The 17620-nt window shown below is 42.1% G+C and overlaps 1 protein-coding gene across 1 annotated transcript in view; it reads right to left on the reverse strand.

Moving 5' to 3' along the window:
• Positions 1–301: 301 nt before the first annotated feature.
• Positions 302–17620, reverse strand: part of LOC133538683 (phospholipid-transporting ATPase ABCA1-like) — a 129452-nt gene continuing 112133 nt past the window's right edge. The window contains exons 42-49 of the mRNA XM_061880383.1: positions 15853–16036; positions 12389–12495; positions 12166–12307; positions 7293–7427; positions 7113–7216; positions 6931–7023; positions 6610–6853; positions 302–3214 (exon numbers count right to left, since the gene is read on the reverse strand). Of these exons, the coding sequence (XP_061736367.1) occupies positions 3071–3214; positions 6610–6853; positions 6931–7023; positions 7113–7216; positions 7293–7427; positions 12166–12307; positions 12389–12495; positions 15853–16036 (1153 nt within the window). The 3' untranslated portion in view covers positions 302–3070. The remainder of the gene's footprint in view (positions 3215–6609; positions 6854–6930; positions 7024–7112; positions 7217–7292; positions 7428–12165; positions 12308–12388; positions 12496–15852; positions 16037–17620) is intronic.

The raw sequence follows: 17620 nt of genomic DNA on the forward strand, positions 1-17620 counted from the left end.
GGACATGACGATGTTGGTAGAAGGTGGGGATCGAACCAGGAACCCTCAGGTAGCTTGACGGCCACTCTCCCAACTGCGCCTGATATATGGACAGTCGCATTTTCTACCAAAATAAGTCAACAAAGACACGTTATTTTTTTGTTTTAAACATATCAACTTTATTATAATATTTACTTTACATAACAGGTAACAGACTCAAACAGCTGTTTAATACTTGGAAAAAAAACCCAAATGTAAACGGATAATAATATCGAGCACAAGAGAAGGAAATCACATTACCGCTGTCGCTCGTGTCAAATCGTTTTGACTTCTTTTTTTCCGGCTCAAGCACTGTCCGACCAAGTTCACCTTTCAAAACAAATGTTTCGGTGCTCCAGTGCAGTATCTTTTCTTTGTTTTTGTTTTTTGATATCCCATCGGCTTTAATCAAGCTTTTTTTTTTCTTCTTCTTTTTCTTCTTCAACATTATGAAGCGTAACAGCTTTTCTAACTAGTCCAGAGATCTAAGGAAACCCTTTCTGTGATAACACTGAGCACCGGTAATACAAGCCTACCATCCAATTGAGCCCTGGATATGTATCGTAATCATTTGGTCGGACTAACTCAGTTTCTGTGGTCCCAGATCGTGTCCAGTCCATAGTTGTCCTTGGAAGTCATGGCAGCACAGTTTGGCAACTTGTCACTATTTTACATCAGATGTCCTTTGAACGACTGCTTTGAATTGAAATGTTACAAAACAGTTGTCTCCGCTGGTTGATAAATGCAGTAGAAAAGGGATTTCGCAATTTACCAGACACATGAAACGTGACAAATCAAGAGGGTGCGTGATCCGCTTTAGCCACCAGGGGGCGCTGATTAATTTAAAACCTCTTCTCACTCCTGCGCTTACCAAAGGCATGCGGTAAAAGTAAGCATGCGCTTAATTATTATAAAACCTCTTCTACCTCCGGCACTTACCAAAGGTATGCAGTAAAAATTTGAGTGTGATGTAAGCTTGGACCTTAAATCCTACCAAATAGCTGTTAATTTTCTTCCCTTTATGCGATTTCAAATTCCCGATATTGAAATCAGCCTCCTCCATTTTGAAAATGATGACAGGGGAAGTGTCACTCGTGACGTCACGAGTTTGACCAGGCGGTAATACTAAGTATGCGCTAATTATTTTGGGAAGCGAGTTTGACCCGGCAGTAATTCAAGGCAGGCGCATACTATATGCCCTGCGGCAATTCAAGGAAATACGGCTTAAAATGTGTTTTTGGTGGCAGTTCCAACTTTCACAAGTTAATATGTAGAGTGGCGCTTTCGGTCATTTTCAGCAGACTGCATTGAGAAAATGATTAACCCCCTCCCTTGACGATTGCTTCGAATCTGGGAAACGTGAAACTACACATTTCAAATTTTTACAAAACAGTTGTCTCTGCTGGTTGATAAATGCAGTAGAAAAGAGATTTCGCAATGAACCCGACACATGAAACATGACAAATCCAGAGGGTCCACTGTCCGCTTTATCGGCCAGCGTCGGATATCTTAAAATGTGTTTTTGGTGGCAGTTCCAACTTTCACAAGTTAATATGTAGAGTGGCGCTTTCGGTCATTTTCAGCAGACTGCATTGAGGAAATGATTAACCCCCTCCTTTGACCATTGCTTTGAATTGGGGGAACATGAATCTACACATTTCAATTTTTATAAAACAGTTGTCTCTGCCGGTTGATAAATGCAGTCGAAAAGGGATTTTTCGCGATGTACCCGACACATGAAACGTGACAAATCCAGAGGGTCCACTGTCCGCTTTATCGGCCAGCGTCGGATATCTTAAAATGTGTTCCAACTTTGACCACAGCATCCGTTAATATGTAGAGTGGCGCTTTCCGTCATTTTCAGCAGACTGCATTGCAAAAAATGATTAACCCCCTAATCTTCCTCTCATGGAATGTGGCTTTATGAATCCCTTCCCTACTGTATGTAGCTCAATTTGGCACAGATACTTTCTTGATTCCGCCGCAGACATATTTTTGTTAACGCCACAAGACCGCTTACTGCACAGAAAACATCTACGTCCAACTCAAGCGCCATCTTCAGTTCCAATAGTGGTACTTTTTCGTCGTTACGCATGCGCGAGCGCCGCCTTTCTACTTCCATCCCCACTAACAACAATTGGATGTAAAGCCCGCAAGTACGTGGCTTCAAAGCGGAGGAGAGCATGCAATAATCGGAGCTTACATAGTTCGTCCGTTTCCACTCGAAGGGAGTCACAACCATTTCAAGACGGCGTGTTGCACGTTTCGAGACGTGAGAGCTTCCTTTGAAAAAAAAAAAAAAAAGCAGTTTCTGTGCTTTGTCTGGAACGTTCCCTGGGGGCCTATTTTGTTGTTGTCCTTCATAAAAAGGAGTGCTCGGATGTACTCCTCCTCTTCACATAGGCACTGTGATGAACCACGTCAAGGAGAAACCATTAAAAAAACTAGTTCTTCCAAAAATACAACAAAGTTACGACTTAGCGTATACATCCGAAAAACAAAAAAATAAATGTCATGTGTAAAAACGTTTGGTGTTCCTCCTTTGAAATGAGTCGGACTGTTTTATAAAACTGCTGTCGGTAACAAAGAGATCAAACCCTGAATAAGAATTGTTAGTCCTTTTTTTTTTTTTTTTTTGCAGTTGGCAGTGAATGATCGGAACTTTTCGGAATAGGCTTTCAAAAAAAAAAAAAAAACTGGGCAGCTTGGCCACTCTCCCAGTCAAACACGCACTTCAAGTGTCCGATACGGTGGAGGGGAAGAAGCGCCGGTCTCCAAACCCTCACCCGTCTTTAAATATAGAGATTTCTTGCATTGATTTGCATCAAGTTCAGTGTCTTTCACGAAAAAAAAAAAAAAACCTGCGATCTGCCTCCTCACGTCTTCAGAGGCTGTGCGTTTAACAGCAGGTCCCACTGAGGATTTACGATTAAAAAAAAAAAAAAGAAGACTATAAATGAGAAAGAAACAAAACAAAAAGGCCCGTCGTCCACTTCAGATTTTCTGGGGGGCGGCGAGGGGGGATGGTGCATGGCAGTACCCACTGCTGGAATCAAACACAGCTCTCCCTGGTCTTGTTGTCCATGAGGAAAGAGTTGAGCTGGGAAACGTCCACCACGACGGCGTCCCGTTTGCTTAGGTGGATGTCTTTTAAGTGGTCCTCATCACTTTGGTCCTTGGCAAAATTTACAAACACCTTGATGGAGTAAAGAAAGGGAAGGAAAATTAATATTTATAATAGAGATAGGCAATCATATCATCCGCAACCGCATCACCAAAGTCGTCATCCACCCGCCGTCCCCCCGAACCAGCATTTTATCAGAATCGTACCCACCCACCAACCGCCCGCTGAAATACATCAGAAGTCGGCCGCCTTTACCACTCACAGAGCTATTTAAACCTGTTGCACAGAGGAATGTAAACAAATGGAGCCGCTAACGTTCTCACAACTATCCAATAGCGTTCATCCTGATGACAAGAATATGGGCGTGCTGTGAATATATTTTACACGCCCCTGCCCCCAACCCCGCCCACTTTACCGACGCACGGGGGGTGGCGGGGTTTGCTGCTAGCGGGGTGTATAAAATAGTCAGGAATTGTCACGGATACAAAGGATTCTGGGTATTTGTTGTGTTGCGTTTATGTTGTGTTACTGTGAGGATGTTCTCCCGAAATGTGTTTGTCGTTCTTAATTGGTGTGGCTTCACGGCGTGGCGCGTATTACTAAGAGTGTTAAAATTGTTTATATCACAACCATTAGTGTACTCTGTGTCACCCAGTGTGCCTTGCAATCGTGTGCGCATTTTTGTGGAAGCCACACACAACATGTTGCTGGACTGACAAGCAGATTGTACATGTTGTAGAAGGCGACAAAGCCAATGACTTCACAGCACGCCCTAATACTTATTATCTGGGTGACTGCCGGTAGTAATTCAAGAGAATAATAGCGTCTTAAATGGTCCTTTGAGTGGCAAAGGATACCGATCCCAGAACCATGTATATAAAATATTTCCGGATGGTTCAACCGCCACCCGCCCGAATTTAATTAAAATAAATTTTTTCGTCATGTCACCCGCCCGACTCGTGGTTTATCCGCGGACTCCGCGGATGGGACCGCAAACCGCGCATCTCTAATATATAATCATGTCATTATTTAAAAAAAAAAAAAAAAATGTACATCAAATCATATGAAAACATTATAAAACACTTTCCCACTTTGCATTAGTCCATCTTAAATGAGCTCGGGCCCAGCGAAACCGGCGGTGTTTCCGGGTGTTGTTGATAAATGACTTTCGTTTTGCAAAGTAGAGTTTTAACTTGCACTTACGGATGTAGCGACCAACTGTAGTTACTGACGGTGGTTTTACTGAGCCCATGTGGTGATATCCTTTACACACCGATGTCGGTTTTTGATACAGTGCCGCCTGAGGGATCGATGGTCCGTAATACTTTATGAAATCTAGTGAATACTATCCTTGGAATAACATTCTTAATAAATGGCAGTAAATTAAGCACACATCTGATTGAGGAGTCAGAGTGTTACAACCTGGCTTTTACACATAGTGTGGCGTTGGGGTTGTCCGACTATTTGTGTGGCCATAAACGCAACACTGGCTAAGTGCCATGAGAGCTTGTGTTGGTGCAGGTGAGAGAGCGAGCGGCTTCTGTTGAAACGACGGATGACAAAGTTGGTTTAAGCCTAGTTTGTACGGCAGAAAATTACCAGTTTTTATCGATAAAAGTTTTCTTTACTCATGTTTTTGGCGTGGTTACAAACAGTTTTGCTCAATAAAGTGATTGACGCAATTCCTGTCGGTAAAGTGTCTCGACAGACCATAATTGAACTGTGTTGACAAAGATTGTTTTATTCATCGGGGGCCATTCTTGTTGTCACTGGTCACTCATAGAGTTGCATTGCAAAACCATACAGAATAAATTGTAATGTGTTTATTTTGTTTAAAGTTCAAATGGGATTTTTGTTTTTCTGCGCGGGAGGGAACGTTGGTTAGAAGTTGTTTTTTTTTTTTTTACACGAGCAATAAAAATATTTAATTTAGTCTGAGAGGATATTCATTCACCAGGGTCAGGCCTGGAACCAATTAAAAGTGACAAACAAGGAATTACTGTCATTTTAAATGAAGAATATATACATATATTATTATGAAAAAAATCTATATATATACAGTGGGGCAAAAAAGTATTTAGTCAGCCAGCGATTGTGCAAGTTCTCCCACTTAAAATGATGACAGAGGTCTGTAATTTTCATCATAGGTACACTTCAACTGTGAGAGACAGAATGTGAAAAAAAAAATCCAGGAATTCACATTGGAGGAATTTTAAAGAATTTATTTGTAAATTATGGTGGAAAATAAGTATTTGGTCAACCATTCAAAGCTCTCACTGATGGAAGGAGGTTTTGGCTCAAAATCTCACGATATATTCATTCTTTCCTTAACACGGATCAATCGTCCTGTCCCCTTAGCAGAAAAAAAGCCCCAAAGAATGATGTTTCCACCCCCATGCTTCACAGTAGGTATGGTGTTCTTGGGATGCAACTCAGTATTCTTCTTCCTCCAAACACAACGCGTTGAGTTTATACCAAAAAGGATACATGGATGATACAGCAGAGGATTGGGAGAATGTCATGTGGTCAGATGAAACCAAAATAGAACTTTTTGGTATAAACTCAATGCGTTGTGTTTGGAGGAAGAAGAATACTGAGTTGCATCCCAAGAACACCACACCTACTGTGAAGCATGGGGGTGGAAACATCATGCTTTGGGGCTGTTTTTCCTACTAAGGGGACAGGACGATTGATCCGTGTTAAGGAAAGAATGAATGGGGCCATGTATCGTGAGATTTTGAGCCAAAACCTCCTTCCATCAGTGAGAGCTTTGAATTGCTGACCAAATTCTTATTTTCCACCATCATTTACAAATAAATTCTTTAAAATTCCTCCAATGTGAATTCCTGGATTTTTTTTTCACATTCTGTCTCTAACAGTTGAAGTGTACCTATGATGAACATTACAGACCTCTGTCATCATTTTAAGTGGGACAACTTGCACAATCGATGGCTGATTAAATACTTTTTTGCCCCACTGTATACATATAAGGGCTTCACGGTGGAAGAGGGGTTAGTGCGTCTGCCTCACAATAAGAAGTTCCTGCAGTCCTGGGTTCAAATCCAGGCTTGGGATCTTTCTGTGTGGAGTTTGCATGTTCTCCCCGTGAATGCGTGGGTTCCCTCCGGGTACTCCGGCTTCCTCCCACTTCCAAAGACATGCACCTGGGGATAGGTTGATTGGCAACACTAAATGGTCCCTAGTGTGTGAATGTGAGTGTGAATGTTGTCTGTCTATCTGTGTTGGCCCTGCGATGAGGTGGCGACTTGTCCAGGGTGTACCCCGCCTTCCGCCCGATTGTAGCTGAGATAGGCGCCAGCGCCCCCCGCGACCTCGAAAGGGAATAAGCGGTAGAAAATGGATGGATGGATGTATATATATATATATATATATATATATATATATATATATATATATATATATATATATACATAATAGGAAAATGTAGAAAAAGGAAGGCAGCCTACTTGGTCTAAAGTGGTCTGAGAGACAGAGTAGTCCTCTATCCTAAGTGCCTCCTTGTTGGTGGCCAGCAGGGAGAAGATCCGTGCGAGGGAGGTGAGGGATGAGGGAAGCTGGTACTGAAGCATGTTGCGATGTTTCTCCTTCAGGTTACTGCCTGGTAGTTCTTGCTCGATAAACTCCGTCACCGGCCGGAGGTCTGGATCCGGTCCGGCCACCCTGAGGATGATGGTGTAGCCATCCCCAAACCTGAGGAGTCGAAGATGACGATAACAGTCCGTGCATTGATGACGTCACACAACTTTATTTTCTGCTGCGGTTCCTACCTGTTTTTAAGGTGCTGCACACTCCCCAGGCAGCGGAACCTGCCGTTGACCATGATGGCCATCCTGGTGCAAAGTGCTTCACATTCCTCCATGCTGTGAAAAAAACAAAAACTCAGATGATGCATGTTTGGGCAAAAATCGATAAAAAAAAAAAAATGACACTGCAGGTGTGAGCATCTAACCTGTGGGAGGTCAGGACCACCGATCGTCCCTCTTTGATGATGCTCAGTATGGCGTTCCACAGGGCGCGCCGTGCCTTAGGGTCCATGCCTGTCGTCGGTTCATCCTGTTGAAACGCAAGGGGATGTGAATACATTTCATTTTGGAGCATCTGCGCGATTGTGTGTTTATTGCCTACTGACCAGGAACACGACAGGTGGTCCTCCTATGAGAGCGATGGCAGTAGACAGTTTCCTCATGTTGCCTCCACTGTAGCTGCCTGCTTTCTTGTCCACATACTTGACTAACCCCAACTTGCGGATGCCCCACTCCGCCACCTTGTGGAGAAAAAAACAAGGATACCTCAAAAAGCTGGGTGGGGGAATGTCATAAGCAAGTACAGCGAGCTGCTTTAGTCACAATTGTTTGGATTATATACTGTGGAGGGGGGGCGTGGTCTGCGGGCCTGCCGTAAGGACCGGCCTCGAAGCACAGCTGGCAGGTGATTGGATTACCCAGCTGGGGTGGCATTGCGTAGTGGGTAGAGCGGCCGTGCCAGAAACCTGAGGGTTGCAGGTTCGCTTCCCACCTATTGACATCCAAATCGCTGCCGTTGTGTCCTTGGGCAGGACACTTCACCCTTGCCCCCGGTGCCGCTCACACTGGTGAATGAATGATGAATGAATGATAGGGGGTGGTCGGAGGGGCCGTAGGTGCAAACTGGCAGCCACGCTTCCGTCAGTCTACCCCAGGGCAGCTGTAGCTACAGATGTAGCTTACCACCACCAGGTGTGAATGAATGATGGGTTCCCACTTCTCTGTGAGCGCTTTGAGTATCTAACAATAGAAAAGCGAGATATAAATCTAATCCATTATTATTACTATTATTATCATCCAAACACCTGCCATGCTTATTAGCAGCAGCCGAGCCGAGACACAGTTGTTAAAGTTGGAGTTTGAGCCAGACGAACCACACAAGCGCCTGAGAACACGCCGCAAAAGGAAGAGCAGCCGACAGATTGAAAAGACGCAGACCTGGCGCGTGTGCGCCCAATGAAAACTTTGTTATACCAGACTACCGGGCTCACGAGAAGATTTTTGGGGTCAGGAGAACCCCCAAGAGGGCAACCTCCACATACACCTTATACATCCGCTACTTTTTTTCCAATGCTTTGAACCTTGCGGCTAATTTTTAGATTTTTTCTTTGCTGACAGCCATAATGTGTTTTATCCAACACAGTTTTCATGTAACACCGACAGAGCGTATGAAAAGGTGAGATATTATTTGTGCTATTGCGCCATCTTTTGGATGAGTTCACTCACAACAAGTTGAAAGTGTACTTCCTGTTTTGTGCCTTGAACTGGAAGTATAAGTCCTGTTTTGTCCATACAGCATTTCTACTCAAAAGGATTTTTTTATTCATTACTTTAAGCAATGTTTGTAAGTTTTACAGTATAACTAAAACGATTCATACTTACTACACCGTCCTATGTGTGATGTCTGTAATAGTGTTTTCATGCATATTTGTACATGCTATCGTAATGTAATCAAGCTAGCGTTGTTAGCATTAGCGGATACGCTAACATGTTTACAAGTGTCTGTTTTAGTATAATTATCTTATTATGGCATTCCTTTTTAGTGTTTCAGTTTCGTAAATTCACCAAAATGTAAACTCAGTCCTGCCATTAATAACCGGTGGTGAACGGCAACACCAACAAAAGTTTTGCCTTGATGGCGTGGGATGGCGTGGCGCAGTTGGGAGAGTGGCCGTGCGCAACCCGAGGGTCCCTGGTTCAATTCCCACCTAGTCACGTACGTTGTGTCCTGAGTAAGACACTTCACCCTTGCTCCTGATGGGTGCTGTTTAGCGCCTTGCATGGCAGCTCCCTCCATCAATGTATGGGTGGAAGTAGTGTCAAAGCGCTTTGAGTACTTTGAAGGTAGAAAAGCGCTATACAAGCACAACCCATTTACCATTTACCATTTGATAACAACAAGATGAAATTAAGTCGGATAAGCTTTGACAAGTTCCGTCGCCGCTTGACGGAGTATTTTATTTTGAAAGTAAACCAGATATTTTATTTTATGTTTGTGAATAACTTGTTGCGGCATCTGGCAAAAATATAAACTATATATATTTACTATATATAAACGTATATTTAGCGCCAGAATGCGGAACGTCAACAGCATGTCGTGACGTTCCGCAAGCGGTGAAATTGGAGACATTAATTACAAAAAAACCCGGAAAGAGTCCGCCGCTGTGGGTGTGCCGTTCCGTGCCCTTTTCAGATTCAGTGGAAGTCCGGTGTCAAATGAGCAAATTAGAGAGTGCAATCAATTTAGCGTGTCTGTCTTCATGAATATGCAGAATATATGCTGATCATCAGAAAGCCTATAATACTGGGAGGAGAAGCTGCAAACAGAGTATAATCATTTGGAACACTTGCAGTGAGGATTTATTAAGACTAAAACTGTTCTGCTGCCGCAATTGTGCGTCTATATCTAACATGTTTAAAATAATGCCAACTTGCAAATATGCATAATCAATGTGAGAAAGGAGCGTAATCGTGCTGCAAAGAGACGATTCAGAGATATAATGTTCCCGTCTGTGTGAAGTAAAGTGAAGTGAATTATATTTATATAGCGCTTTTTCTCTAGTGACTCAAAGCGCTTTACCAAGTGAAACCCAATATCTAAGTTACATTTAAACCAGTGTGGGTGGCACTGGGAGCAGGTGGGTAAAGTGTCTTGCCCAAGGACACAACGGCAGTGACTAGGATGGCGGAAGCGGGGATCGAACCTGGAACCCTCAAGTTGCTGGCATGGCCACTCAACCAACCGAGCTATAGTTGTGTGTCAACACATTTACATATATAGTCTATTCGCAATATCATTTTACAATTTTCGAATTGCTGGATGACCTAATGGGCTGTTTTAAACAAATTCAATTGATTCGTTTTTGTGTCTGCTGGCATTCTTTTTTAGTTTTTTCACATAGGAAATATATTATTGTAACATTTCCTGTATGGAAAAAAACCTTGAAATATGTATTTTTTTATGCATAACCACAACACCAGAGAGCATCCCAGAGCTCACCATCAGCATACTAATTTTAAAATTTTTTTCTAGATCCTGCTTTAATATAGGATGGAAAACGTTGTTCGTATTACAAACCATATGAGTTGGCAAATTGTGTTAGATGTAAATATAAACGGAATACAATGATTTGAAAATCATTTTCAACCCATATTCAATTGAATGGACTGCAAAGACAAGATATTTGATGTTCAAACTCATAAACTTTATTTTTTTTTTGCAAATAATAATTAACTTAAAATTTCTTGGCTGCAGCACGTGCCAAAGTAGTTGGGAAAGGGCATGTGTTACATCAGCTTTTCTTTTAACAACACTCAATAAACGTTTGGGAACTCAGGAAACTAATTGTTGAAGCTTTGAAAGTGGAATTATTTCCTCTTTGTTCCGGAGGACACCACGTCCTCTGTTTCCAAAGATAATTTGAAATGTGGACTCGTCAGACCACAGAACACCTTTTCACTTTGCATCAGTCCATCTTAGGTGAGCTCGGGCCCAGCCAAGCCGGCGGCGTTTCAGGATATTGTTGATAAAATGGGTTTGGCTTTGCAAAGTAGAGTTTTAACTTGCACTTACAGATGTAGAGACCAACTGTAGTTACTGACAGTGGTTTTATCAAGTGTTCCTGAGCCCATGTGGTGATATCCTTTACACACTGATTTTGGTTTTCGATGCAGTACCGCCTGAGGGGATCAAAAGTCTGTAATATCATCGCTTACGTGCAGTGATTTCTCCAGATTCTTTGAACTTTGATGATTTTACTGACCATATATGGTAAAATCCCTAAATTCCTTTCAATAGCTCGTTGAGAAATGTTGTCCTAAAACTGTTCGACAATTTGCTTACAAAGTGGTGACCCTCGCCCCATCCTTGTTTGTGAATTACTTAACATTTCATGTAAGCTGCTTCTATACCCGGGCTTCACGGTGGAAGAGGGGTTAGTGCGTCTGCCTCACAATACGAAGGTCCTGCAGTCCTGGGTTCAAATCCAGGCTCGGGATCTTTCTGTGTGGAGTTTGCATGTTCTCCCCGTGAATGCGTGGGTTCCCTCCGGGTACTCCGGCTTCCTCCCACTTCCAAAGACATGCACCTGGGGATAGGTTGATTGGCAACACTAAATTGGCCCTAGTGTGTGAATGTGAGTGTGAATGTTGTCTGTCTATCTGTGTTGGCCCTGCGATGAGGTGGCGACTTGTCCAGGGTGTACCCCGCCTTCCGCCCGATTGTAGCTGAGATAGGCGCCAGCGCCCCCCGCTACCCCAAACGGGAACAAGCGGTAGAAAATGGAAATGGATGCTTTTATACCCAATCATGGCACCCACCTGTTCCCAATTAGCCTGCACACCTGTGGGATGTTCCATATAAGTGTTTGATGAGCATTCCTCAACTTTATCAATATTTATTGCCACCCTTCCCGACTTCTTTGTCACGTGTTGCTGGCATCAAATTTTAAAGTTAATGATTATTTGCAAAAAAAAAAAAATATTTTTATCAGTTTGGACATCAAATATGTTGTCTTTGTAGCATATTCCACTGAATATTGGTTGAAAAGGATTTGCAAATCATTGTATTCCGTTTAAATTTACATCTAATACAATTTCCCAACTCATAAGGAAACGGGGTTTGTATATTTATGTGCAACATGTTAACAAAACGTCACAGGTTGAACCACATGATGCCAAACATTTGAGGGACAGGAGTGTTTCCATGGTGACAGCCTGTTCACATGTAAAATCCTCATTTAAATAGAGCGAGCTGCACCACTTTCGCACTTATCAATTGTACCCCCAACACACCCACTGATAGAACATGCAATTTTATAGTTTGCAAATGCTATTTAGATATTAGTAAATCACGCCCTAAATACCAGATTACACATAGACAGATGATTTATATGTAACCATTTTTTGATAAAGTGTCTGTGTCATCAATTATCTCTGCTGTGCAAGTGTCTCCTTGGTTTGTGTGTGTGCTCTACTGACCTCACACACTTCCTTCTCCGGCACGCCTCTTAGAATGGCGTAGAACTCAAGGTGCTCCCGTCCCGTCAGCAGGTCATTGATGGCATCAAACTGAGGACAGTATCCCATGTTCTGATGCACCTCATCTATTTCTGTTGTTACACTGGGGTCAGACAAACAGTTTTAATGTTCTACTTCCAATGAGACAACACCCGTCATCAATAAATATCATTTAGTGTCCCACCTCTTTCCTGCCAGATAGGCCTCTCCACTTGTGACCACCGAGTCTCCTGTCAGCATTTTAAACGTGCTGGTTTTGCCCGCTCCATTGACTCCCAGCAAACCAAAACACTGCAAGATAAAGAAAGTTACCATATAGCCTTAACCCACATTTCATTTATTTACGGCAGGGGTCGGCAACCTTTACCACTCAAAGAGCCATTTTGACCCATCCCATCCCATCCATTTTCTACCGCTTATTCGCTTTTGGGGTGGCGGGGGGTGCTGGCGCCTATCTCAGCTACAATCGGGCGGAAGGCGGGGTACACCCTGGACAAGTCGCCACCTCATCGCAGGGCCAACACAGATAGACAGACAACATTCACACTCACATTCACACACTAGGGCCAATTTAGTGTTGCCAATCAACCTATCCCCAGGTGCATGTCTTTGGAAGTGGGAGGAAGCCGGAGTACCCGGAGGGAACCCACGCATTCACGGGGAGAACATGCAAATAAATAAATGATAAATGAGTTGTAGTTGTATAGCGCTTTTCTACCTTCAAGGTACTCAAAGCGCTTTGACACTACTTCCACATTTACCCATTCACACACACATTCACACACTGATGGAGGGAGCTGCCATGCAAGGCGCCAACCAGCACCCATCAGGAGCAAGGGTGAAGTGTCTTGACGAGGTTGGTACTAGGTGGGATTTGAACCAGGGCCCCTCGGGTTGCGCACGGCCACTCTCCCACTGCGCCACGCCACACAGAAAGATCCCGAGTCTGGATTTGAACCCAGGACTGCAGGTGAGGCAGACGCACTAACCCCTCTGCCACCGTGAAGCCCTCATTTTGACCCGTTTCACAAAATAAAGAAAACAATGGGAGCCACAAAACTCTCTTGAAATTTAAAATGAATTAACCAGAGGTCTCAGACACGCAGACCGCACCTTAATATGGAAATTTGGTGGGGATTTGTTGCTAGCGCGGGTGTATAATGTAGCCCGGAAGAGTTAGGGATGCATGGGATTCTGGGTATTTGTGCTGTTGTGTTTATGTTGTGTTACAGTGCGGATGTTCTCCCGTAATGTGTTTGTCATTTTTGTTTGGTGTGGGTTCACAGTGTGGCGCATATTAGTAAGAGTGTTAAAGTAGTTTATATCACAACCCTCAGTGTAACCTGTATGGCTGTTGAACAAGTATGCTTTGCAGTCACTTACGTGCGTTGATAGAGGCTGTATACTACTTGTGACCGGCCTGTACGCAGATAACTTGGTGTAAAAACGAGCTCGACGACATGTTTTAGAATAAGGTAAAGGCATGCTCTCAATATTGTAGTACGATTGATAATCGAAGACTGTTTGCCCCGGGTGATTTCTGGGAGAGGCACTTAAGTCCGGAAACCTCCCGGAATAATCGGGGAGGTCGGCAATTATGCAGCTGAGCCTCATCAGAGTGGTCAAAGAGCCGGGAAGTAAATCTATTGTCTATTGTTGAGCCGTCAAAAGTGTTTGCCAGTATTTTTCAAGCCTATTACCATATTTTTCGGACTATAAATCACAGTTTTTTTCATAGTTTGACCGGGGGTGTGACTTATACTCAGGAGCGACTTGTGTGTGAGATTATTAACACATTATCGTAAAATATCAAATCTGAGATAGGCGCCAGCGCCCCCCGCGACCCCAAAAGGGAATAAGCGGTAGAAAATGGATGGATGGATGGATTATTTAGCTTATTCATGTAAGAGACTAGACCAGGGTTCACCAACGCGGTGCCCGCGGGCACCAGGTCGCCCGTAAGGACCAGATGAGTCGCCCGCTGGCCTGTTCTAAAAATAGCTCAAATAGCAGCACTTACCAGTGAGCTGCCTCTATTTTTAAAATTGTATTTATTTACTAGCAAGCTGGTCTCACTTTGCTCGACATTTTTAATTCTAAGAGAGACAAAACTCTAATAAAATTTGAAAATCCAAGAATATATTTTAAAGACTTGGTCTTCTCTTGTTAAAATAAATTCATTTCTTTTTTTACTTCGCTTCTTATAACTTTCAGAAAGACAATTTCAGAGAAAAAAATACCACCTTAAATATGATTTTTAGGATTTTTAAACACATTTACCTTTTTACCTTTTCAATACCTTCCTCTTTTTTCCTGACGATTTAAATCAATGTTCAAGTAAATTTATTTTTTTATTGTAAAGAATAATAAATACATTTTAGCTTGTGTTTTTTCGACGAAGAATATTTGTGAAATATTTCTTCAAACTTATTATGATTAAAATTCAAAACAATTATTCTGGCAAATCGAGAAAATCTGTCAAATATCATTTAAATCCTTTTTCAAAGTGTTTTGAATTTCTTTAAAAAATTTTGTTCTGGAAAATCTAGAAGAAATAATGATTTGTCTTTGTAATATAGCTTGGTCAAATTTGTTATATATTCTAACAAAGAGCAGATTGGATTTTAACCTATTCAAAACATGTCTTCAAAATTCTAAAATTAATCTTAATCAGGAAAAAATACAAATGATGTTCCATGAATTATTGTTTTTTTTTTTTTTCAAAAAGATTCGAATTAGCTAGTTTATTAATAAAAACATAAGAGTTAAAGGTAAATTGAGCAAATTGGCCATTTCTGGCAATTTATTTATGTGTGTATCAAACTGGTAGCCCTTCACATTAATCAGCACCCAAAAAGTAGCTCTTGGTTTCAAAAAGGTTGGTGACCCCTGGACTAGACGTATACGATTTCATGGGATTTAGCGATTATGAGTGACAGATTGTTTGGTAAAGGTATAGCATGTTCTATATGTTATAGTTATTTGAATGACTCTTACCATAATATGTTAGGTTAACATACCAGGCACCTTCTCAGTTGGTTATTTATGCCTCATATAACGTACACTTATTCAGCCTGTTGTTCACTATTCTTTATTTATTTTAAATTGCCTTTCATATGTCTATTCTTGGTGTTGGGTTTTATCAAATAAATTTCCCCCAAAAATGCGACCTATATGTTTTTTTCCTTCTTTATTATGCATTTTCGGCAGTTGGAACTTATACTCCGGAGCGACTTATACTCCGAAAAGTACGGTATATATTAAGTTTGTTTGATAAGCTGGGACTCTTGAATACAAAGAAGGGTGGGAGGACGGATCGATACAAAAATAACATGATAGTAAGGCTAAAAAATTTAATCATTCAATTATTTTGAAGATTTTCGGCAATACTTCCTCTGCAATTACTTGGTATTGGATCAATACCCAGATATGTATTATCACCCAAAACTAATGTAAAATATCCAAACAATAGAAAAATAAGTGCCTATGCAGTTTTAACAGAAGTTAAGACAGAACTATGTTAAAACAACAAATAACCAGCTATTAACCGTAAATCGTCAACAAGATTAATAATATTTTTAACAAAATAATGTAACTGTATATAACCATAGCGCCCATCCCTAGTAGGGTAAAATGTACATTTCCTACCTCGCCTGGGGGGATGCCAACACAGAGTCGGTCCACAGCCGGCTTCTGTTTCCTCTTATAAATCTTAGTGAGCTGCCGAAGCTCCAAGATGTCGGTCTGTCCTCCTCCACTGAGAATTCTCTGTCGTTCTCTGGCCACATCTTCATCCTCTTCTCCGATAGGCTTCAGGTGGCTGGAGGATGACCTGAAACGGTGCAAAGGCAATACATGGAGGTAAGAACATTATCAATCAATCAATCAATCAATGTTTACTTATATAGGCCTAAATCACTAGTGTCTCAAAGGGCTGCACAAAACACTACGACATCCTCGGTAGGCCCACATAAGGGCAAGGTAAACTCACACCCAGTGGGACGTCGGTGACAATAAAGACTATGAGAACCTTGGAGAGGACGAAAGCAATGGATGTCGAGCGGGTCTAACATGCTACTGTGAAAGTTCAATCCATAGTGGATCGGGTCTAACATGATACTGTGAAAGTTCAATCCATAGTGGATCGGGTCTAACATGATACTGTGAAAGTTCAATCCATAGTGGATCGGGTCTAACATGCTACTGTGAAAGTTCAATCCATAGTGGATCCGGTCTAACATGCTACTGTGAAAGTTCAATCCATAGTGGATCGGGTCTAACATGATACTGTGAAAGTTCAATCCATAGTGGATCGGGTCTAACATGCTACTGTGAAAGTTCAATCCATAGTGGATCGGGTCTAACATGATACTGTGAAAGTTCAATCCATAGTGGATCGGGTCTAACATGCTACTGTGAAAGTTCAATCCATAGTGGATCGGGTCTAACATGATACTGTGAAAGTTCAATCCATAGTGGATCGGGTCTAACATGCTACTGTGAAAGTTCAATCCGTAGTGGATCGGGTCTAACATGCAACTGTGAAAGTTTAATCCATAGTGGAGTGGGTCTAACATGATACTGTGAAAGTTCAATCCATAGTGGATCGGGTCTAACATGCTACTGTGAAAGTTCAATCCATAGTGGATCGGGTCTAACATGCTACTGTGAAAGTTCAATCCATAGTGGATCGGGTCTAACATGATACTGTGAAAGTTCAATCCATAGTGGATCGGGTCTAACATGCTACTGTGAAAGTTCAATCCATAGTGGATCGGGTCTAACATGCTACTGTGAAAGTTCAACCCATAGTGGATCGGGTCCAACATGCTACTGTGAAAGTTCAATCCATAGTGGATCGGGTCTAACATGCTACTGTGAAAGTTCAATCCATAGTGGATCGGGTCTAACATGATACTGTGAAAGTTCAATCCATAGTGGATCGGGTCTAACATGATACTGTGAAAGTTCAATCCATAGTGGATCGGGTCTAACATGATACTGTGAAAGTTCAATCCATAGTGGATCGGGTCTAACATGCTACTGTGAAAGTTCAATCCATAGTGGATCGGGTATAACATGCTACTGTGAAAGTTCAATCCATAGTGGATCGGGTCTAACATGCAACTGTGAAAGTTCAATCCATAGTGGATTGGGTCTAACATGATACTGTGAAAGTTCAATCCATAGTGGATCGGGTCTAACATGCTACTGTGAAAGTTCAATCCATAGTGGATCGGGTCTAACATGCTACTGTGAAAGTTCAATCCATAGTGGATCGGGTATAACATGCTACTGTGAAAGTTCAATCCATAGTGGATCGGGTCTAACATGCTACTGTGAAAGTTCAATCCATAGTGGATCGGGTCTAACATGCTACTGTGAAAGTTCAATCCATAGTGGATCGGGTCTAACA

The sequence above is a fragment of the Nerophis ophidion genome, linkage group LG20 (assembly GCF_033978795.1).
Source record: "Nerophis ophidion isolate RoL-2023_Sa linkage group LG20, RoL_Noph_v1.0, whole genome shotgun sequence".
Lineage (NCBI taxonomy): Eukaryota > Metazoa > Chordata > Actinopteri > Syngnathiformes > Syngnathidae > Nerophis > Nerophis ophidion.